This window comes from Dendropsophus ebraccatus, chromosome 1 (assembly GCF_027789765.1).
Source record: "Dendropsophus ebraccatus isolate aDenEbr1 chromosome 1, aDenEbr1.pat, whole genome shotgun sequence".
NCBI lineage: Eukaryota > Metazoa > Chordata > Amphibia > Anura > Hylidae > Dendropsophus > Dendropsophus ebraccatus.
In genome coordinates this window covers 53,403,446-53,426,419 of record NC_091454.1, presented here as the reverse complement: position 1 = coordinate 53,426,419, position 22,974 = coordinate 53,403,446, and the positions used below count along the sequence as shown (strand labels likewise).

The following is a 22,974-nucleotide window of genomic DNA, read 5'->3' as shown; positions in this document are numbered from 1 at the left end:
TTTTTGTCAAGAAAGAAAGCTAATCTGCTAACATTAAGCATTTTGGCTTTGGACATAGTTCAACACTGACCATATGTATCATGGATTAGTGACTGTAATAAAATGCAGTCTATACAATTTGTCTAAAATCGAACATATGTTTTTTTTTTACATTGAGAATCAGAGATTCCATTTAAAGCTTACTTACAGAAAGCCTGTTGGTTATAGCATGCAGGTGTTTGCATTGTATAATCAATAGTCTAGACTAGAATTACATGTAAGTTTCAAAAGATTTCCACAACCACATAAAGGGATAAACTAAATGAAAACACAGCTCATATAATGTGACATGGCTTTTGGATTTAGAATGCACCATGTAAACACATTTCCTAATGTTTTTATTCTATGTTGATCTTGCACTTAAGATAACCCCTGTGTTGGAAGGCTGCAAGGGAATCTAGGCTGTAATTTCCTGTTGTTTCCAAAACTCCAAAACTTTGTGATCTTCTTCTACATTTCACAAATCATGTTCTTTTCTTCATTTTATAAATATGCAAGCATATTTTCTTAAGGAAGTTGAGAGAGTGCCTTAGCTTCTGGGTGAGTTAGAAGATACCTTAGCTTTGCCAGAGAAATACTTAGGATTCCAATTTTAGTCCAACTGGTTTTAGTTCTTTCAAAGACTTTCATCTTACCAAATGTCTGAGCTCCACGTTTTGGCTGTAAACTTTAGGCTCGTTTCCAAGGAAAAATGACCTTTTTACCCTTAGCAACCAGAGCTCAGCATTCTTTTAAAGTATACCTCATTTTTAATAGAGAAAATGGTGCAGCAAAAACTGTGCACAATAAGCGCTTTTTGTAAATAATCAGAATTTCATGTTTTCTCCGTAAGGGCCGGTTCACACTTAGCAAACAAGGCGCAATTCCATGGCGGAGCTCTCCCGGAATCCCGCCGTTCTCAGTGTCCTGCTTTGAGCGAATGGGAGAGCGCGCGCCTGTCCGCTCCCTCTCCCCTCCGCTCAAAGAATGAACATGTTCATTCTTTGAGCGGCGAGCGGTGGCAGCGGACGAGTGCACTCCCTCTCCATTCACTTAACAGCAGGACACTGAGCACTGCGGGATTCCGCGGCGGAGAGCTCCGCCGTGGTATTGCGCCATTTTCTCAGTGTGAACCGGCTCTTAAATGTAGCACAAATCATCCAATGTCCATATCTATGTCAATGTACCAGATTCTGCTCTGTTTGCTAGGCTCTTATATCCAGTAGGGGAGCCAGAAATGCGGAACGTAATGTGATTCTACAGCAGTGGCTCTTGTAATGATATACCCTCCTAGGACACTCTACCCCGCTGGGGTCTCAGCACTCAGAACCCCACCATTACAAACTTCTGACATGTCGCTATGACATGTTAGAAATTTGTTGAAATTATAGAGACACTTTAAACCTGTCTCTGATTTTACTTTTTTTTTTTTTTACTTTAGATATTAGATTAACTCTTAACAGTCCTATCTGTTCACTGCTTTCATGTTTCTGTGCTTGCCTACTAGTATTTCAGTCTATAGTTCTAGTAAGGTGCATTGTCTTTTCAAACTAGCTGCAAGTCCAATGTTGCCAGACTCCCTTGTATGGCCCAGTCCTAAGTCAAATCTATTATCATTGCAGTGGGTCCACTATCTGTCTTCTGGTCAATAATAGAGAAAATCAACTCTCAGAAACTACTTTTTGAGTCTGCAAAAAACGATAATAGGAGAAATTTATTGGAAATCACTTTGGAATAGTTTTTTTTGTTACCAAGGAGTACATGAATGTTTATAGGTACCTTCAGAAACTCCATCATATCCTTTGTTATAAGAGGAAGTCTTAGTAGTGTGAATATTGCAATGAGACACTAAAATTTTATTTCATTGTAAGTAAAGCTTACTTAAAGGTTTGTTAGCATATTGAGCAGGCAGCATTCTGTTAACCTGTTGTCACTACTCTGTCATCCAGATGGACTAGCAGTTTGCATTATGTCACTTGCATATTGTTTGTTACAAAATGACACCTACTGTATTCAATATGGAAAACCAAAAAACAAGGACAACCAAACTGTGTCGCTGTTTAACTATTGTTAATAATAACAACGTGGCCTTTTAGTTGGGTTATAGGTTGAACTTGATGGGCTCTTGTCTTTTTTCAACTTTATCAACTACAGATATGGCCAGGGTTAACATGATCTCTGATGCAACAATTGTGTCATGTATGTTGAGTCAATTTGAAAGTTGAGTTAAATGCGTCATTGTGATCAAGTAAACACAGGCTACATCTGTAAGTAACTATTGTTGTTTTGACAAATGTTGCACAAATTAATAGTAAAAGCAAATGTAAGCAACTTTGTATTGAAACTTTTTAGAGATTAAGCCTGCTTTCTCCACTTATCAGCCCCTCCAAAAAACGAACAGGAAAAAACAACAACTTTAATTTGCTTAAAAAAAAAAAATCAGTTTAACTCTCTCCTGTGTTTCCAATATGGACTAGCTTGGCACTGAGAAACACACTAAAAAAAAATAAAAATAAAAACAAGAAAGCACTTATTAAAAGGTGGTGTTTATTTTGTACACTCTGTGACTGGTGGGTGTACGCTGTGATGGATATTCTGATGTTGAAAGTACAAAGCTTTATTTCAAAATGACTTTGTGGCGAATGGACAAATAAAGGAACAATCACATTATCCATTAAGATTCTAATAGAAACATGTTTATAATATCAACTCAACATTGCACCATAACGTTAATGTGACACAGGCTAAAACACAGATATAAAAATACATAATACACAAACCCATCTAAGCTAATATTGCCATTGTCACGCAGTATGGAAAAGTCTTCTTAGGATTTCACTTATTGTGTACTTGGTATCATTCTGCAAAGATTTTTATTTTTCTATGGAACTGCAAGTTACCAAACTTACACAGCAGAGTCTCAGTGATATAGTAATGAATCCACATTTTGAGTTGCTGCAGGGCAGACATTAATGGCATATATCCAGGATATTCTATCCATACTCAATCATTAGGGTTCTGCTCTGTGACCCCAACCAATCACTAGAAGAAAGTGGCAATGATACTTAAAAAGCATAGTGTCACTTTTTATCTGACAGCCCTGCTCGTCTTATTGAAGAGCTACTGTCTCTTCAAGGGTTCCCTGGCTGCAGTGCATAGACCAAATGTTATCCTAGGAATAAACCACTTATTGTCAACAAGCATTGTTTCTTATGTTAACGTGTGCAGCTAGAACAAGTGCCTCAAGCAAGGATAACAGTTGAAACATGTTGCCAAAATTCTCAATTTGTCAACAGGAAACATACAAAATTATTTTACAAGAACATTGTTACAAAATGTGAATCATGTTATTGAAAAACAAAGAGGCACCAATGGTGATGACCGCTGCACAATTTTTAATCTGAAGATCTTGGTTTCATTTTTGACATTAACATGGAATATCCGGGCGCTGAAAGAGAGAAAAGGGAGGACGTCTCAATAATATTGTATGACAAATTTAACGTAACACCTTAAGTTATGATTTAATGAGGTCAGACAGACATATCAAAAGTTTTGATTGATTGCGATATGAGTATTCAGACCATGACCAATCAGGAGAACAAGCTGGGGAGAAGTCATAACCAGTACAGTCCTCTCTCGGCATTGTGTTATGTGAGGAGATGGCAGCAAAATTAAAGTCTATGGGGTACATAACTCAACACAGAGTGGGGCAGCCTCTCCCAGCTCATTCCTCTGATTGATCAGGGTGTAAACACTCAGACCCTGAACAATAAAAACTTTTGACATGTCTCCCTGTCATGAAGACAATAGGTGATTCATAGGTGATCAAATTTTTTACGCTTTATTTACATCCACAGCTACAGCAATGCAATTTTTCGACCTCAAGAGGTGCTGTTGGACTCATCTTAATTTCGGTTATGTATCCCCGACATGTCCAAAGTTTTATTTTCGTGACAGGTACTCTTTAAGTTAAAGAGAAATTGAAAAAAATAACATCTGAGAACTAACATGAATCATCTGAGATCTGAGACTATGTCCAGACCTGTACTGATCGGGAGAACAAGCGGGGAAAAGACGCACTCCAGCCTGTTAGAAAGAGAGACAAACTTATAATGGAGCTTTATGAAGCCCAACTCTTTTATTTTCTTTTATCCCCAGAAGAAAGGAGCATTCTAGCATTTAAAAATTTCTAAACTGCTGGGGGAAAAAGAAAAGAGTTCTGACGGTAGGTCCTGCTGAATATCTTGTTTCTGACAGTTTTATTTCTTCGCTGACTTTCTCCTTCTCACTTTTCAGATCAGAGCTTGGAACGGGACCTTACAATTCAGCCAATCACTGACCAAGAGGAAACTGCTGCGTCCAGTGATTGGCTAAGCAAGCAGGCCATGCTTCAAGCTCTCATTTTGGATGCAGGCTGACAAGAGGAGGGGCAGGGGACTGGAAGCGGATGAAACTGGAGCTAGAGTGGAACCTGCAGAGGCACCTGAGGAAGTGAGTTTAGTTTTTTTTCCCTATGTTTTCACGGTCCCAGAAATTAAAGAATTTTTAAATAGTAGAATACACCTCTAATGTTAAAAGGTTTTATCTCACATTCTAAACAATCACACACATCAGTGTTAGGCGATTGTAACAACATATTTACCTAATCGGGCATGTCTTTGTGACACCTATAAAGAAAAAAAAAGACAATCATATTATTTGAACCAGAAGACAACAATGTCCTGTCACATGATTGATGACTCAATATTGTTTTTCGCTGTGGTCTGGGAAAGAACTTGAAAGATCAATTATAGCTTTGTTCTTAATGCATAAATTTCATGCTACAAACCTCAGCTAATAGCATGAGGTAGACGTTCAAACATTGCAACAAAGCACAGTCTTTGCCATGAGGATGCTTAAGCATAACAAACAGAAGCTTATTTACACATTTTTCAGCTGGGATCTATAGTATATAATGCACCAGACTCTAGGGCAATGCGTATGGGGCCCCATGCTGTGACTAAGGTTTGCTAAGTAAACACAGACACATTTGATTGACTTTCTTGGAGAAGCCCCACAAAGCCTCTACTTACAAAGTGTATACTTGCTACTTTGTCTAAATAACTAAATTGAGGCAAGGTAAAAGCAGCCTAAAGCTGAGAATGCTATTATGAAACCACCCCATCCTACCTCTTCCATGCAGTCCATTTAAACCTCCAGACATAACCACAGCAATGTAAATGTAGTAGTCGTAAAAATTGAGAACTTTCAGTAGTTGATACATTTTAATGGCTGAACAGGTGATGACAAAATGTACGTGTAAGCTTTTGAGGCTACTAGGCCAGTTCATCAGATATGATGAACATGGACGTTTCTTCTGAAGACAACCCTATAAATCACTTTTTGGCCCTACTGCTTGGGTCATTACTTAGGATCAAAATCCTCTACTATGTACTATGGTAACTGGTCCAATACCAGGAAGGGAGCAACAGGTTATATTTGTAGGCAATCTTTGCTCAGTAGTTAGACTTTTATGAGTTATTTAAAGGGTATGGGGTCTGTGTGTGTGGGTGGCTTGAAGGTGACTCAATGTCTCCATGCAGTCTTCCTCTCTACCAAGGCTGTACTTATCAACTTTACTTTAAATCTTACCTTGGAATAGGCAGCAGCTTGTCTCAGGATATCTAGCCCAGAATCTGAGAGTTCATCTCCTCTTTCTTGGGATTTTGCTGGAATAACAAAGAAAAAATTAAGATCAATACACAAAAACACACATTCATACACATCCACAAGGTAAGCCCAACCAAACAACAGTACAATGAGATGTACAGCACTTTAGTGCTTTACACTGGAAGTTCTAAGTTTAAGCAATCAAGCAAAAATAAGGGCACCATGCCATGGCTAGTAGGAATTTTGGTGCAAAGTCTGTTGGTCATCATACTTTTGAAACAAACCAGAGAAAAAGAATAGAGTTTTGCCTTACAGGTTAGGAGCCTAACAAATGGATGTGTTTTTTCAGAAAAGGTGTCATGGCTTAAGACTGGGGCTACACATCTCTCCTTACTGGATTATCTTAGACTGTGGGTCATGGCATCATTTACATATATGAGTGAAGGGTTGTTTGACAGGCAGCATTAAACAGCGGCTCCTGGTCCTACGATCAGCAATCACTGTGTGCACCAGCCTAAAGGCACCAAAAACGAAGCTAAATTAAAGATGGTGCAAACTAAGGCTATGTTCACACAATGTATATTTTCACAAAAGTACGGCTGAAATCGGCAACAAAGGCTGTACTTTTTACGGAAATATATGTTGCCTTGTATTGTATGGGATCCCGGCCGGAGCGTATACACATAGTATACGCTGTCTCCGGGACCCCTAGCGGCACCGCAAACAACTGACATGTCGGTTTTCTGCGGCTGCTATTCATTGAGTAGCGCCTGCAGAAAACCCTGTCAATGCACACTAGGGAGCAAGCGGATCCGGCCGCTCGCTCTTTAGTGTGATGTGGGGATTTCTGATGGGGGCGCGCACGGATGCGCCCGCATCAGAACTCTGCAGCCCGAAAGGTCATCCGACCGCTACTGCAGTACCGTCCGGGATGATCTTTTCAGAGACCGGCCGTTCCGTTGTGTGAACATAGCCTAAAACTATACAACCTAAGGCTATGCTCACACTACATTGTTTTTGAGTGAAGAACGGATGCTGATTGCAATCGAATTAGCATCCGTTCTTTACTGCAGGGGTGGCATTGCATTAAAGTCAATGCAATACCGCCGCTGTGTTCACACAGCGTTTTGGTAATGCTCGTTCTTTAGAACGGGCATTAATATAATGTACATGCCTGTTATTTCAGGATGCTATTCAATGAACAGCATCCGGAAATAATAGCTGTTCACACAATGTAATGTGGGGCGGCGCCACTTTACATTGAATTGGATGGTTAATTTATTTGCAGACACACCCAACAGTCAGTGTTAAAAAAAAGAGGTATGGGCTGCAGGAACGTCCTTCATGCAGCCCGGTGGCCGGCAGGAGCATCAGGTTTATAAATTGCCTGAGCCACTGTTAAAAAACTGGTGCATTTGTAGAATGACCAGGGTACGCTAAGATTTTTTTTTTCCCCCTTTTTAGTGACCAATTCAAAATTGCACATAGTTTTAGTCTATGTAACTGGCTCTAGATTAATTTAAATGTGGCTCTAAAATAAGACTGTGATCTGCATTAGAGAATTGGCTTATAAATAAATGGAACTACAGTACATACTTTATGTAACATGGCTCTGTGGCAAATCCCTTGCATGACAATGTCCCCATTATGCTGAAACTCTATAAGGTTGTACAACTCATCAGGTACTATGTGTTACCCCATTGTGGGCTGTATTCTGTGGTGCAATTCTGATGCAAAGCTATAATTGTGCAGTTGTAATATAAATCCAGCTTAATTGAATCTAAGTAGCGTTAAGGTCTAAAAGATGAAGGAGGCATCTGGGACCGTTTAGGGATGAGGACTGGTATGGTGTGTAACATCTGAAATGCATTATCTCCAAGTCACTAAATTCATGTCTATCAATTATATAGCATTTCCATACAGCAAAGATAAAGCAATTATACACATTTCAGTCAGGCAGTTCTGACCTTTGCCAGGAACAAAAGTCATTCTTCATATCTGTTTTACTGTATGTGTGAAGTGTCAAGAACACTTTATTCCACTTAAAGGAAACCTGTCTTATTAAAAATGCAATTCAGTCTGTAGGCATCATGTTATAGAACAGAAGGAGCTTTGCAGTGCATATATATACTGTATATAGAAATGGTTTAGTATAAGTAGCATTTTTGTTCTAAACCTCTGCTCAGTTTTAGGAGTCCAGTGGGTAATCCTCATTAGCAATTGACAGTCTTCTCGAACTGCTTAGCTCCACCTGCAATATACTGTAAAATGTTGTCCACAGACTGAAGTGCATTTAAGTTCCCTTTAAAGTGGTCTTGTCACAGTATATGGAATATTCAGTCCCAGAGTTTTAGGGGCTAGAATACCCCTTTAAACTTCACATTACCAATAGATAAGATTTATTGACTGTCTAGTACAACTGGAACTAAAGTTGTAATTTATGGATTGTGTATCTCGATTCATATTATTATTATTAGTAGTAGTATATCAAGCATACAAGAAATGGATTGCCCTCTCTCCACCTTTGTGTGCAAAATATCCATTCTTAGTTTAATTTTAATAGGTCAGAAAGTCTTACAGTTCAACCAGTGTCTGTGTGCAAGCATTGCAATTGTTCGGATCAATATTGGGTTCTTATTTGTAGTTTTCTGTTTCATGAATGGCTCACATTCCACATTTAGCCCCCAAGGTGCATTCATCCAACTTTATGTGACGCCAAGCAACACTCTTTTATTATTCACCTCTGTATACAATCACTACTGTGAGGCAAACTGCAGAGGTCTATATAAAGCCACTGTAAAATTTATTAAAGGAGACCTATCAGCAGGTTGGATGAATCTAACATGCTGATAGGCCCCTATTGCGCAAGGGGCACAGAGGTGGATGGTATGTCTCTTACCTTTCTCCTTTGTGCTGTTACAGTGCTTCCCCATTGAGCGGGGCATGGCAACGGCACAAGAAGAAAAGTAAGAGACATACCTTCCTCCTCCGCGCCCTGTGCCCACTAGGAGCCGATCAGCCGGTTAGATTTGTCTAAACTGCTGACAGGTCCCCTTTTAAAAGCATTGAACATGGATACAGTTGCCATATACTTATATACAGTAGCTATAGTAACATTGCATAAAATATCTTCCATATGAATGCATTTTTTATCATCCTGACAAATTTGACTTCCCATGCAACAGAGTCTTCTATAGCCTCAAATCTCTGCCATTCCATAGTTAATAAAATTTCTAAAGCTGGATCTCTAGACAATACCTTGGAAAGTTGGACCTACGATCTAACACGTGTACAAATGAATATGCACCATAGATATTTAATAAAGATCATACCTATGATGTTTCCTAAAGATCCTGTATTATCTCCTAAGTCCATCTGCCTGTGTTATGACTGAACCAGATTACATTGATTCACAAACTTTATGTGGAGAATGCCAAGTGCATAGAGTTATTGAGACAAATGACTTCAGCATATGCTGCAGAGCTGTCAGCCAAGTCATTTCTCAGTGCAGTCAACATTAACACTGTGGAAGAAAAGAAATAGACACCCATGGCACATTCTGTGTATTAAAACTTTAGTCTATGCAGCAAGATTCCTAAAATGATGAGGGCAGAAAATGGCACGTATACAGGGACATTTTCTGCTTCAATGGTGGACACATGGCATATTCTCTAAGATATAAGATATACAGTTTATTCATATAGTTACAAAGTGGGAGTTTTTATTTAAAAGAGAATGTGTCAGGAATGTGACTTTGCGCTCCTCGGTCCGTGCTCGGCGACCGAGGAAGCGCTGAGCCTCTGGTTGTTTTCTGTTTGCAGTTCTGTCTGAATGCTGTCTTATTTTTCCAGCCACACCCGCATTGCCTGTTACACTCTGGCAGTGCGGGGGTTACTCCTTCTTAAGACCTGTCCAGCTGAGCTGGGTGCTGGGATCAGGGCTGATCCAATCAGTTGCTGGACCCAGTCCCTGATTCCAGATAAAAAGCAGCAGACTCTTCATTTCCCTGCTGGCTATTAAGTGTTACTCTGCTAAGCGCTTCATCTCTCCTGGTTCTGTTACTTCTGTTGCCTGACCTATTGCTTGATCTCCCAACCTGCTTTGTCTGCTGCCTGCCCTGACCTCCTTGCCTGTCCCCGACTCTTCTTCTGCCTTACGTTTTTGTACCTCGTTGACCGCCGTTGCCGACCCGGACTGTAGACTCTTCATTATTGTGTTTGTTTCGTCTGTCATGTTTTGTGTATCACCTGGTGTAGGACAGGGACTGACACCATGGTTGTCCGCGGCCGTTTAGGGCCATTGAGGCAAGTAGGTAGGTTCTAGTGGTTAGGGCTCACTGTCTTGTCCTGTTCCCTATCTACGTCCGGCGCCTCTGTGACAGAATAGCCAGCCCAAAAAGTTTTTTGGGTCACCTGCATCATGGACCCTATGAACACCCTGGTGACCCAGATGCAGGGTCTGAATACGTTGGTTCAGACCCTTGTTGAGCGTGTGCAGGAACAAGAGTCCTTGCCCAGGCAGATGTCTCTAACCCCCAACCCCCCCACCCCCGCAGGCTCCTGAACCCCCTGTGCAGCTCCCTGAGAAATTTAAGGGGGACAGAAAAAATTTCCAGACCTTTCGGAGGGGTGCAGATTATTTTTTCGGCTACGTCCTCGCTCCTCCAGAGATGAGACCCAGAAGGTGGGCATTATTATGTCCACCCTGCAGGACCCACACCAAGAATGGGCATTCTCACTACCTTCTGACTCCCCTGATTTGATGACTGTTGACAGATTTTATACAGCCTTGGGCCTTCTGTATGATGATTCAGACCGAGCAACAGAGGCAGAGCACCAATTGACTACACTCAGACAGGGTAAGAGACCAGTGGAAGAATACTGTGCTGACTTAAGGCAGTGGTGTTTACCCTCTGCTTGGAATGACCCAGCTCTGCGTTTCCAGTTTTGTGCGGGCTTGTCTGACCAAATGAAGCACTTGTTAGTAGCCTATCCTAATTCTGAGACTCTGGAGGAAACTATGACCTTAGCCATACGGGTAGATAGGCGTATGTGGGACAGACGAAAAGAGAAAGAGACGTCTAAATTTCCTTCTGGTTCATGTCCTTTGACCTTACCTCCTAAACCTTCTTTTTCCTCTCCTGTGTCCCCTCCGCAAGACGAACCTATGCAGATTGGGTCAACTGATGCCAAGGCCAGACGTGCATATCGCCTACAGAACCATCTGTGTCTCTACTGTGGCAAGGCGGGGTATCAAGTACGACAATGTACCGCTAGACCTGGTTCACTGCCGGAAAACTTCAGCGCCTGAATGATTATCGAGTGGGTCATTCAGGTGCACAGGTAACCTTCAACAAGAAAAAGAAGTTGCTGTTGCCTATTTCTTTGACTTTGGGAGATAAATTTATCTCCGGATATGCCCAGGTTGACTCTGGGGCTTCTGCTAACTTTATTAATACTGCTTTCTGGCCTGGTCTGTGGGCATGTCCGCTTCAGCTTAAATGTCCGTTGAATGTGACTGGAGCGGACTCTGCCCCTTTTGCTCAGGGTAATATACGATGTATTACCCCCATCTTGAGGTAAAGGTGGGATCAGTTCATTTTGAAAAGCTTGACTTTTTGCTTATGGAAAATTTGTCTGCTGATGTTATTCTGGGGTTACCCTGGTTGGACCAGCATAACCCCGTGTTTGACTGGCCCAACAGGGGACTGGTTCGCTTGCTGAATGTTCTTCTGATGGGGAGATTCCAGAGTTTCTACTTGATTATGCTGATGTGTTTGATGGGAGATCAGTGGATGGATGGATTACCTCCCCATCGTCCCTATGATGGTACTATTGATTCCAGTACCCTAAGGATAAAATATTTAATTTGTCCTGTCTGGAAAGAGAGGCTATGCGAGATTATATCAAGGATAGCTTGCGTAAAGGTCACATCCGTCCCTCCTCTTCTCCCATGGGGGCGGGATACTTTTTTGTGGGTAAATAAGACGGTGGTCTACGCCCCTGTAATTATTATCGAGAATTGAATAACATCATCGTGAAAAATCAACACCCTCTGCCTCTCATACCAGACTTGTTTAACCAAATTGTGGGAGCCAAATGGTTCTCTAAGATTGATTTGCGGGGAGCATACAACTTAATAAGAGTAAAGGAGGGAGACAAGTGGAAGACTACCTTTAATACTCCTGAGGGACATTTCGAATACGTCGTTATGCCCTTTGGATTATGTAATGCTCCGGCAGTCTTCCAACATTTTGTTAATGACGTGTTCCGTGAACATCTTTGGTGGTATATCTAGATGATATTTTGATATTTTCTTCTGATTGGTGTTCTCATGTTCAGCATGTTTGTACTGTGTTAGAATTGCTAAGGCAAAATCACCTCTTCGCCAAGCTGTCAAAATGCCAGTTTGGGATACAGGAGGTCTCATTCTTAGGGTATAAGATCACCTCCAACTCATTTTGTATGGATCCCCTTAAAGTGACACCCTTTGAAAATTGGGAGCGACCCAGTAGCCTTAAGGCCCTACAAAGGTTCCTGGGATTCGCCAATTACTAAAGAAAGTTCATCAAGGGTTTTTCTGTCATTGCTAAACCTTTAACTGATCTAACCAAAAAGGGGGCAGACCTGGTTAATTGGAGTCCTGAGGCTATCCTGGCATATGACAAGCTTAAGAGGTGTTTTGCGGAAGCTCCTGTGTAACTCAACCTGACTTTGAACAACCTTTTGTCATTGAAGTTGACGCATCTGAGGTTGGGGTAGGAGCAGTTCTCTCACAAGGTTCAGAGACCCTCACAAACCTCAGACCCATTGCCTACTTTTCTAGGAAGTTCTCCAAGGCTGAAAACAACTATGACCTAGGTAAAAGGGAACTTCTGGCCAATAAATTAGCCTTTGATGAATGGAGACATTTTCTGGAAGGGGCTAAACATAGAATCAAGGTGTTAACAGATCATAAGAATCTTATATATCTGGATAAAGCCAAACGTCTCACTCCTCGTCAGGCCAGATGGGCTTTGTTCTTTACACGATTTAATTTTGAAATTACTTTTCGACCTGGGTCTAAAAATGTTAAAGATGACGCCTTATCGCGCAGCTTTGACTACGACACGGTTCCCAGGGAGCAACCAAAGACCATCCTGTCACCCGGGGTGGTGGTGGCCACTTTGCAACCCGATCTGCCAGCTCAGATTGCGGAATCTCAGTCTCTGGCTCCCCAGGACACTCCTGGGTCCAAACTGTTTGTTCCTCCAAACCTTTGTCTTAAGGTTTTGGAGGAGATTCATAATTCTGTGCTGGCTGGTCACCCGGGAATTGCAGGTACTAAGTACTTACTCTCACGGCATTATTGGTGGCCTTCATGGGCAAGAGATGTCAAATAATTTTTCGACGCCTGTGAAACTATGTGCCAGATCCAAGGTTCCGCGTAGACTACCTGAAGGTCTCCTCCATCCCCTTCCGGTGCCTACCAGACCTTGGACTCATATTTCTATGAATTTTATTACTGATTTGCCACACTCTAAGGGTAAAACAGTCATTTGGGTGGTTGTTGATAGATTTTCTAAGATGTGTCACCTTATTCCCCTGCGTAAGCTCCCTAATGCTCGTACCTTGGCTACATTGTTCATAAACCATATCTTAAGTTTGCATGGTGTTCCAGAAAATGTAGTTTCTGACAGGGGGGTACAATTTGTTTCCAGATTTTGGAGGGAATTTTGTGGTCGGCTGGGAATCTCATTATCCTTTTTGTCGGCTTTTCACCCACCATCTAATGGCCAGACAGAAAGGTGAACCAATCTCTGGAACCATTTTTGAGGTGTTTGTTGCAGCGACCCAAGATAAATGGAGAGAGTTTTTATCCTTAGCGGAATTTGCTCTAAATAATCGTGAAAATCAGTCACTCAAGATGTCGCCATTTTATTGTAATTATGGCTTTAATCCCAGATATTCTTCTGTACATGCGTCAGAGTCCGTAAACCCTTTGGCTGAACGTTTCTATTCTAAACTATGCACAGTTTGGGCCCAAGCTCTTCAGAACTTGGTCAAAGCCCAAGAGACAGCTAAGAAACAGGCGAACAAAAGACGCATATCTGGCCCAGATTACGGCATAGGAGAAAAGGTATGGCTCTCAACTAAGAACTTGGAATTCAAGGTTCCCTCTGGTAAACTAGCACCCAAGTACATTGGTCCGTATGTTATCACAGAGATTATTAATCCTGTTTCATTCAGATTATGATTACCTGGGTCTATGAGAATTCACAATGTATTTCAAAAGTCTCTTCTCAAAAAATATGTTAATCCTGTGCTTCCTTCAGTCCTCCCTGCTCCTCTGGTCATCCATGGGGAGCTGGAGTTTAAAGTGGACAGGATATTGGACTCTCGTCAAATTCAAAATTCCGTCCAATATCTTGTCCAGTGGAGGGGATATGGTCCTGAAGAAAATATGTGTGTTGCCAGTAAGGATATACATGCCCCACGTCTCATCCGGAAGTTTCATGACCATAACCCCTCTAAACCGGGTCCTTTAAATAAGGAACCTGTCAGGAGGGGTACTGTCAGGAATGTGACTTTGCACTCCTCGGTCTGTGCTGGGCGACCGAGGAAGCGCTGAGCCTCTGGTTGTTTTTTGTTTGCAGTTCTGTTTGAATGCTGTCTTAGTTTCCCAGCCACACCCGCATTGCCTGTTACACTCTGGCAGTGCGGGGGTTACTCCTTCTAAAGACCTGTCCGGCTGAGCTGGGTGCTGGGATCAGGGCTGATCCAATCAGTTGCTGGACCCAGTCCCTTATTCCAGATAAAAAGCAGCAGACTCTTCATTTCCCTGCTGGCTATTGAGTGTTACTCTGCTAAACGCTTCATCTCTCCTGTTCTGGTAGGGTGCAGAATCCTGCCAAAAGATGCCAATGCCATTAGGAAATTATGCTGCCATGAAGGAGTGTACTTGGTCTCCAAGATCCACATAAATGCTCAAGGTTTCCCATTGGAACATTGATACTGTATATCACAGAATGCTACACTGCATTTGCAGATTTTACCTACTCCTGTAGAACATCTCTTCCTAGGCACATACTATTTTAAAAAACTGACTTATCAGATCAGAGCACCTTCTTCCATTGCCCAGCTGTAATGCGCATGGGCCCTTATTAGGTAATTTAAGCATTGGACAGATCACCATAGGAACTCTGACCAGTCTGTGGTTTCGCATCCCCATATGGAACAAGCGGTAATGCAGTCTGTGATCTGACATGTATTTATCATACCATGCACTTCTAACAAATCGTGCTACAGTATATCTTCTGTAGAATTAACCCAGATAAACTAATCTTTACTACCCTTGGTCATGTTGGTAGTTTACTGGTTGTTCTTTTGGTAGGTAACCCCTTGTTGTCCAATACATTCCACCTTATGATGCAATTTGTCATGAGATAATATTATAATTTTAGTGGATTTAAAGTTAATGTTTAGACACATCCTCGGTTGCAAAGGTAGACATAGGCTTTACAGGCATATTATGTGACTTTAAGTATAATAAGGACTACATAATCTTACCTGGCTGTAACACAGTGTTTATAGCATGAACCACGCCATTTGTGGCCATCATGTCAGCTTCAGAAACAGCTTCCTTATTGACAAATAAAGTTGAATTTCTCTGCAATAAATCATAAATTATCAGTATAAACAGACCCACAGTATGAAAACTGACATCCTGTCTATCTAAATGTTAATTTTTTTTAAACCCTTATGCCCTATTCCCACGTTCGCAATTGCGGATCTGCAATTACAGACAGATAGGGTCAATGTATTTTAAGTGCCCCAGTCACACATCCATAGGTGTGTACAGGGCCGTGATCCGTGCTGCAAAAAAAAGGACAGACCCTAATGCAGACTGAAATTTTTCCACAGACACACCAATAGAACTCTATGGGAACTGTATTTTTGCGGACGCAATCCGCAAAAAATATGGATCCACAATCCGCAAATAGCGACTAGTTTATTATTAAGTACACTTTTTAATTTTGTGATTAGCAAATATTACAGATGCAATACAGATGCAATTTTGAGGATTGGGGATAAAAAATTGTGCCAGCATGTGTAGATTTGTTGTGCTGCCTGCAGGCTCAGGCACACGGACGGATGTATTTACTAAGAGGTGCCTCTTTGTGAATCTGGATGGGAAAAATGGGGCGGGGCCTAATTTAAGATTGGCATACCAGGATGACGGTCTTAATAAATCCCCCCAAGTCTGCAGGAGGGTATATTAGCAGTCTCTGACTTATAGGCAAATAAATAAAAAATAATTTTAGCTTACACTTACCACATGTGCAATGTGTGAATAGAGCCTGATCTTAGCAGATTTCAGTGCAATATCAGTAGGTATTATGTAAGTATACAGGATACAAATGAAGCAATCACATCCTGGTGACTGAGTGGGAACTAATGCCCCTCTGCTACATCCAAAAGGCATCATAAAAGGCACATGGTAGGTGGGCGGCCTGTTACAGATTTTGCTTTGATGGCCTAGGAGTTAGAAGTAACTCTCTATGTAATACTCTCTAAGTAATCTCTCTATGCAGTTGTACCAGTGCACAGAAATCCTATTAAATGCTGTAAAATATATGCCAAGAATTAAAAAATAAACGTAAAACATATCTCACCAATGATGAGTGTCACATTAGTATAGACAGAACATGAGTATTAGCCACTTACAGACATAGCTTCCAGTTTTTCTCCCTGAAGTGACTTCATCCTTACAAGCTGACTGACAGCTCCACTGACCAGAATCTCATCGCCAATGTGATACTTCAGAAGGTTAGATAGTTCTTTTGCATTACCTAAACATATAGGAAATATGTAGCTAGTACTTAGTGTACTTAGTAATTTAAGTCATCAAAACAAGAAAAAAAAAGTCAAGATAATGTAACTGTATCACATAATGCTGAATGGTGACAATTAAAATCGACAAAAATACTTTATATATATATATATATATATATATATATATATATATATATATATATACAAAACACAACAATCACTGAACTCAGGGAGAACAGTGAAAATTCCAATGGAGTACTCATTTACGAGTCTCCATTGATTGTCCCATACAAAATGTAAATATGCAAAAAAGGGGTCCGTGGAGCCTCAGTTACGAGTCTCAAAACACGTATCAGGGTGGTTTGGTGCTCTCCCCACTAGGAGGCACCCCTTGGCAATGGGCTTCGTTCTCTGGAGAGAGGGATATCTGGCTATTCCCGTGTTTTGAGACTCGTAACTGAGGCTCCACGGACCCCTTTTTTGCATATATATATATATATATATATATATTTATATGTTAAAGTGCAGATAAGCAATATAAATGTTTAGGTCACCTAACACTATCTTTCTTCTCTGCAATCCATAGGGCAGCCTGGGAGTATTGTACATATGCAGATGACTCACATTATTATAATCTTTCCTAGTAAAAGAGCAAGTTTATGAGCGTAATTTTTGCCACCAGAGGAAGCAGTAGAGAATAAAATGTGTAGGTGTGTAATATTTGATTGCACTTTCCTGATAACAGTAGAAAAGTGTAGATTAACTGTTTAAGGCTATGTTCACACATAGTATTTTTGTCAGTATTTTGAACAGCATTTTTTCAATTAAAATCAGCGATGGAGCTGACAGAGTAAAATTATAATGGAAAGATTTACGCAGTTTCTGTCTTTTCAAACCACTGCTGTTTTTGGTTGAAAAAAGACTGACCAAAAGACTGAAGGAAATACTATATGTGAACATAGCAGTACATTATGCACACATCTTAGGTGATCCATCACTAAACCCAACAAAATATACAGTACAGGGTCACAGCACTACACATATGGAAAGCACTTTAATCAAATTTGAGTATGAATCCATCTTTGCTGATCATGTACACATTGGTTGGAAGAGCATGAAGACTTCAGATTATTACCCTGGTCCCCTAATTTCTGCTCTATAAATCCTCCCCATGCACCCTCCAGCAGCTGTGACCACTCTGCTGTCAGCATGGCTCCCGTGACAACCTAGCATAACCTTAAGGGTATAAACCCACACACCGTATATGCAGCGTATTTACTGCTGCGATACGCAGCAAATACGCAGCAAATACACAACAAATACGCAGCAGATTCGATCTAAATAACTGAACACAGCATCAAATCTAAACCATCAAATCTGCTGCGTATACGGTGTGTGGGTTTGTACCCTTTAAATCACTTGCAGCCTGGCTAGCTGCTGTATGTGCTGCACACAGTGGTTAGTCTGGATATTAGCTGGTGGTCACAGTAATGCAACTCGACTGTGCATTATGGCACCTTTTATTGTCCGTAAGGCAGCTATCCACTATGCAGTGATACTTTCAGATTATCACAATAACTAAGATTATAAAGCATTTAAAGGAAACAATAATCATAAGGTCTATTCTATATTAAACATATTTATTTAATATTCCCCCCACCCTTTTGCCTGGAATCCATTTCCATGTTTCCCTAAGTAGAAAAGGCTGACATACCCTAATACAATAATGATTTACATTAACAAACTCCATTATTCACTTCCTGTCTATTTTTATTCTTGGTCCCTTGCCAGCGGATCTTCAAAATCATCAGTTTATGATTGAGGCTGTTTTCACTTTTTAGTGATGCCAAGAACATGGGCAGGGCTGTAGCAACCTCTCTTTTTTATATAATTTTAGAAATGTTTTCCTTTTGGTAAATTAGGTATTATAGCTGGTGTGTAAGCAAAGTGGATGTGGGATGTCAAGATTTATGCCTACATATGTTTCTCTTTAATGAATATATAAAATTGCTAGCAATACACATAAGTAGTGTTTTTTTTTAATATTAAGGGGATATCTATTTATAAATGTTGAATGTATTTTCCCTAACACCATAAAAATATTCTCATGAAAAGTCACTCATAACCTTAAAACGTATGCGCATTTAAACAGCCACATGTATTTCATTCAGATGATAAAGTGTCCCTGCCAGTTTTAAAATAAACTTTTGACATAGTCACATAGACATGTTAAAAGTTTTGATCATTTGGGTCTGGGTGTTCAAACCCCCACTGATCAATAGACAAAGATGGAAGAAATGTGCAGTTAGCGCATCATACTACATGTTGACACTTTTTCCGTCTCACAGCAGCAGGTGCACTCCACAGACTTATAATGCTGCATATCTCCTGCAACAAGACGGGGAACACCGTGAACCACGAGCTTCTTCCAGCTCTATCAAATGATTGTGGGGTCCGAGTCAGTCTATAAGGTTATATTGATCATTTTCACTACCAATGTATGATTTTTTGCACTGTTAATACTTAAAGGAGAACTCTGGACAGGGGTGATTTTTGGCAGAGTACTGGGGAGGGGGGGGGGGGTGAAAGAAGTAACTTGCTCTCACCTCCCCTGCTCTGGTGCATGTGCTGGTATCCCGCAGCTCTGGTCCCTGGGTCCTGGCCACTTCTGGGTTTGAGTGGCCGCACCTTGGAGGTGATGTGTTAGGCCTGCTCAGCCAGTCAGCAGCTGAGGCGGGACCCCTCTACATCCTCCCCAGCTCCTTGCTAAAAATAATCCAAGCTCAGAGTTCTCCTTTTATCAGAGCCGGCGTCAGCACAGGGATTACTTAGGAAAGTGCCAGAGCCCACAGTGCCTCTAGGAGTCCAGAGAGGGAAAGGCGCCTGGTGCTGTAATGTTCAGCTTGCTCAATGTAAAGTAGGTTGAGCGGGTGAACATCAGAAGACACAGGAGATGGAGCAGGACCTGCACAGAGGGAGAAAAGGGTGAAGGACCTGATCACATGACTTGAAGGTCCTCAACCTTACAGCGTGGAGAGCAGCCTGACAGAGAGGAAGAGAGAGAGGACTGAGCTGTAAGTGCTGTGTGTCAGTGTCAGTCAGTGTGTGGCAGTCAGTTAGTGTGTGGCAGTTAGTCAGTGTCTGTGTCAAAAATGTGTGTTTGTGTATGTTAGTGGTGCCTCAAGTGAAAAACTGATACAAGCGTTATGCTTATCACAGTCCTGAGTCACGAGAGGCGGTGCATAACTTAATGTCCTTATACATGTGTGCCCCCTGTGGTTTTAATTGATTTTAGGTTGTCTTGTGTGATTTGAAATATGTTGATATCTTAATAAAGCATTTATTACTTATATTTTTTGCTTGGTGTGCTGGATACTGCATATTGCATACTTTTTTTTCTTTATGGGTGATTTTGCTATTTTTGTCAATTACTGAGCACGCCCTTAGCACTTTATTGGCTAAGCATAGTTGATTGTTTGTTTAAAGCTCAGATTTTTCCTATGTGTTCTTAATTGTATGTGTATATATTTATATATATATATTTTTTTTTAAACATATTTAAACATATATATTTAGAAACATGCTCAGACCTCCAGTAAAGTGCTAATCTGGCAGAGTTATATAGTGCTTAGGCTTTAGTTTGGAGGTTTCGGCAACTGTATTTATTTATTTATTCATTCATTCATTTATTATTTATAACGTGCAAAATATCTTGTAAAAATCTTTCAATTCTATTGTACTGCCCCTTGAAAGTGTGATAAAACAGGACATGCACACAAACGCTTCCATCCTTCTTTTGGTCTCTATAGACTATAATTATAGAAATCTATAATATTATTAAATTAACAAAACTCTTTCCATATTTTGCATTCCTAAAACTGAAATTATGGTTTGGTTTTATGGCCTTTATGCTTGGGTATGTGTTACATCGTTGAATCCTTAAAGAGGAGCTGACAGGGAAAGTTATTGCAGACTGTAAAACAGCAATGCCCTTCAGGGTGAAAATCTCCTTTAGAGACACTTCAGATTTGTTTTGAGTGTAGAAGGAATGTTGAAGCCTATATCTTAAGAGATTAAGAACACAATGGTTCATCATAGAGATTAGTGAAGCAATTATAAATGATACAGAAATGCAGATGCAAAATAGGTTACCATGTATTAGGAGCCCAGCCGGGCAATATACATGTATACACCTATACATGTATATTGCCCGGCTGGGCTCCTAATACATGGTAACCTATTTTGCATCTGCATTTCTGTATCATTTATAATTGCTTCACTAATCTCTATGATGAACCATTGTGTCATTCTATAGTCTCCTGATGATCCCAGAGCGACCTCTGGGTGAAACGCGTAGAGACCTAAGAGACATAACGTGACATAACGTAAAGACAGAAATAGTACACTATTAGTGATTACCCTGTTTTGCGTATCTATCAGTGCCATTGAGCACGAGTAAAACAGGGTACCTGGAGATTTAATACTCCAGCATTGTTGTAAGGTGCCCTTTTAGTATTTTGATATAATTTCTCCTTTTTTGCTGTTGTAGCTAGGTTGGTTATACAACACTTTTAAATTAGTTATTAAAAGTTAAATTTTAAATACGTGATTCCGGTAGTTTTTTTTTCCCTAGGTTTGAACCTGATAGACTCTTGTCTTCTTTCAACCTTATTAACTATGTCACTTACCGTTCCTCAGGAAACCCGCACAACATGTTTTATCGGCGGACAACTTATTACACGAACAGAATTACCAAAAATATTTTTTCAAAATGTTGAAAGACAAAAATTTCATTACAAATTTTCATACATCGTTTGATCACTAGGTTTTATTAAAAGGACAGATAATCGCTCATTTTTGATAGTTATAGCGAATTTTTAAACAAAAATTGCTCCGTGTAATAGGGCCTATAATTAAAGTGACTCTGTACCCACAATCTGCCCACCCCAAACCGCTTGTACCTTCAGATAGCTGCTTTTAATCCAATATCTGGGGTCCGTTCGGCAGGTAATACAGTTATTGTCCTAAAAAACAACTTTTAAACTTGCAGCCCTGTGTCAAACTGGCGTGGCCTAGAGTGTGTATGCATTAGGCTGGCACAACCTCTCTGTCCCTCCATCCCGCCCTCTTCATCATTAGGAATGCAACAGGCAGATTTTCTCCTATTCATCAGCTGCGTGTGTATTGCACATGGGCTGAATTGTTAAGGCACCTGTGCAGTGTTCACTGCATAGGAATAGGAAAAATCCTGCCAGTGGCATTCATAATGATCAAGAGGGTGGGGAGGAGGGATGGAGGGGTGGTGCAAGGTTAGGGCACCAATACTCTAGGCCAAGGCAATTTGACACAGGGCTTGAAGTTTAAAAGTTGTTTTTTAGGACAATAACTGCATCACCTGCCGAATGGACCCCAGGACAGATCATGGAATAAAAGCAGCTATCTGAAGGTACAAGTGGTTTGGGGACGACAGATTGTGAGAACAGAGTCGCTTTAAAGGTGTGACCCATTACAACCATTCTTTAATTTTTTTTAATTTTTTCCTATTAGTTTTTCAAATGCAAGGACTTGTAGTGTCAGTGAGACATTGCCGACAACGAGCATGATAGGAGAATGATATGATCATTTTGGCATTATGGTTATAATTTAGCAAGAAAGCAAGAATGGTCTCAGAAACGCATATAGGAGTTTTCCTTGACTTCAGATGTCTTCAGATGCCCAACCATGAAGGATCTCTGGACTGTGCACTGAACATTGTAACAGCATCATAAGGCTCGATAAGCATCCGAGAATTGTAGCTGATCTCAGAAAGTTCTAGCCTAACAGATCCTTAATATAAATTCAGCAAGAATACTTTAGTAACTGGGAGTCTTTACACTATATGCGCTATGGTACCTACCTCTTATATCTAAAACCAGTAGCTCTTGTTTAAAAAAACTAGTGCAAAAAATACAAGTATTGTCCAGACCAGCCAAACAAGTTTGTTTTTCCCAATGCAGCTCATGAAGCCCCTACAGCTATTTGATTGATTTCTGTGGACTTGTCTATAAAAAATACCCGTAATGAGGCCTTAGCGTAATAAAGCTGAAGCAGCCAACTTCACAGCAAGTCAACAAACATTTGTTGCACAATCTTAAATGAGATCATGCTTTTCTTTTTCATTGTTTTTTTTTCTTTTCTCTTCCTGAACTTAGTATGCAGGCAGTTTATGAAGAAATTCCATTGGCCTTATTCACAAATTCCTTGTTCGAATAGGTCTGGATGTTTTTTATTTCATTTATGGCTCCTTGTGTAGCATGCAGAGATTTAAAGACAGTATGCTTACCTAAGAGTTTGTTTAGTTCTCCACTTGGAAGCGCACGGAATGCTTCATCTGTTGGCGCAAAGACAGTGAAAGTTCCTTCTCTGTTCAGTGTCTCAGTAAGTCCGGCAGACTGGATTGCAGCCACCAGCATGCTACAAGGACAGAAAAAAAATGTGAAAGATCATTATTTAT

At 40.6% G+C, this 22,974-nt stretch overlaps 1 protein-coding gene across 1 annotated transcript in view; it reads right to left on the bottom strand.

Annotated features, from left to right (window-relative positions):
- Window positions 1–2,904: 2,904 nt before the first annotated feature.
- The window catches only part of TGFBI (transforming growth factor beta induced), a 58,210-nt gene continuing 38,140 nt past the window's right edge, over window positions 2,905–22,974 (bottom strand). Inside the window, exons 12-17 of the mRNA XM_069970772.1 lie at window positions 22,804–22,934; window positions 16,374–16,498; window positions 15,216–15,315; window positions 5,650–5,726; window positions 4,661–4,685; window positions 2,905–3,466 (exon numbers count right to left, since the gene is read on the bottom strand). Coding sequence (XP_069826873.1) covers window positions 3,414–3,466; window positions 4,661–4,685; window positions 5,650–5,726; window positions 15,216–15,315; window positions 16,374–16,498; window positions 22,804–22,934 — 511 coding nt within the window. The 3' untranslated portion in view covers window positions 2,905–3,413. The remainder of the gene's footprint in view (window positions 3,467–4,660; window positions 4,686–5,649; window positions 5,727–15,215; window positions 15,316–16,373; window positions 16,499–22,803; window positions 22,935–22,974) is intronic.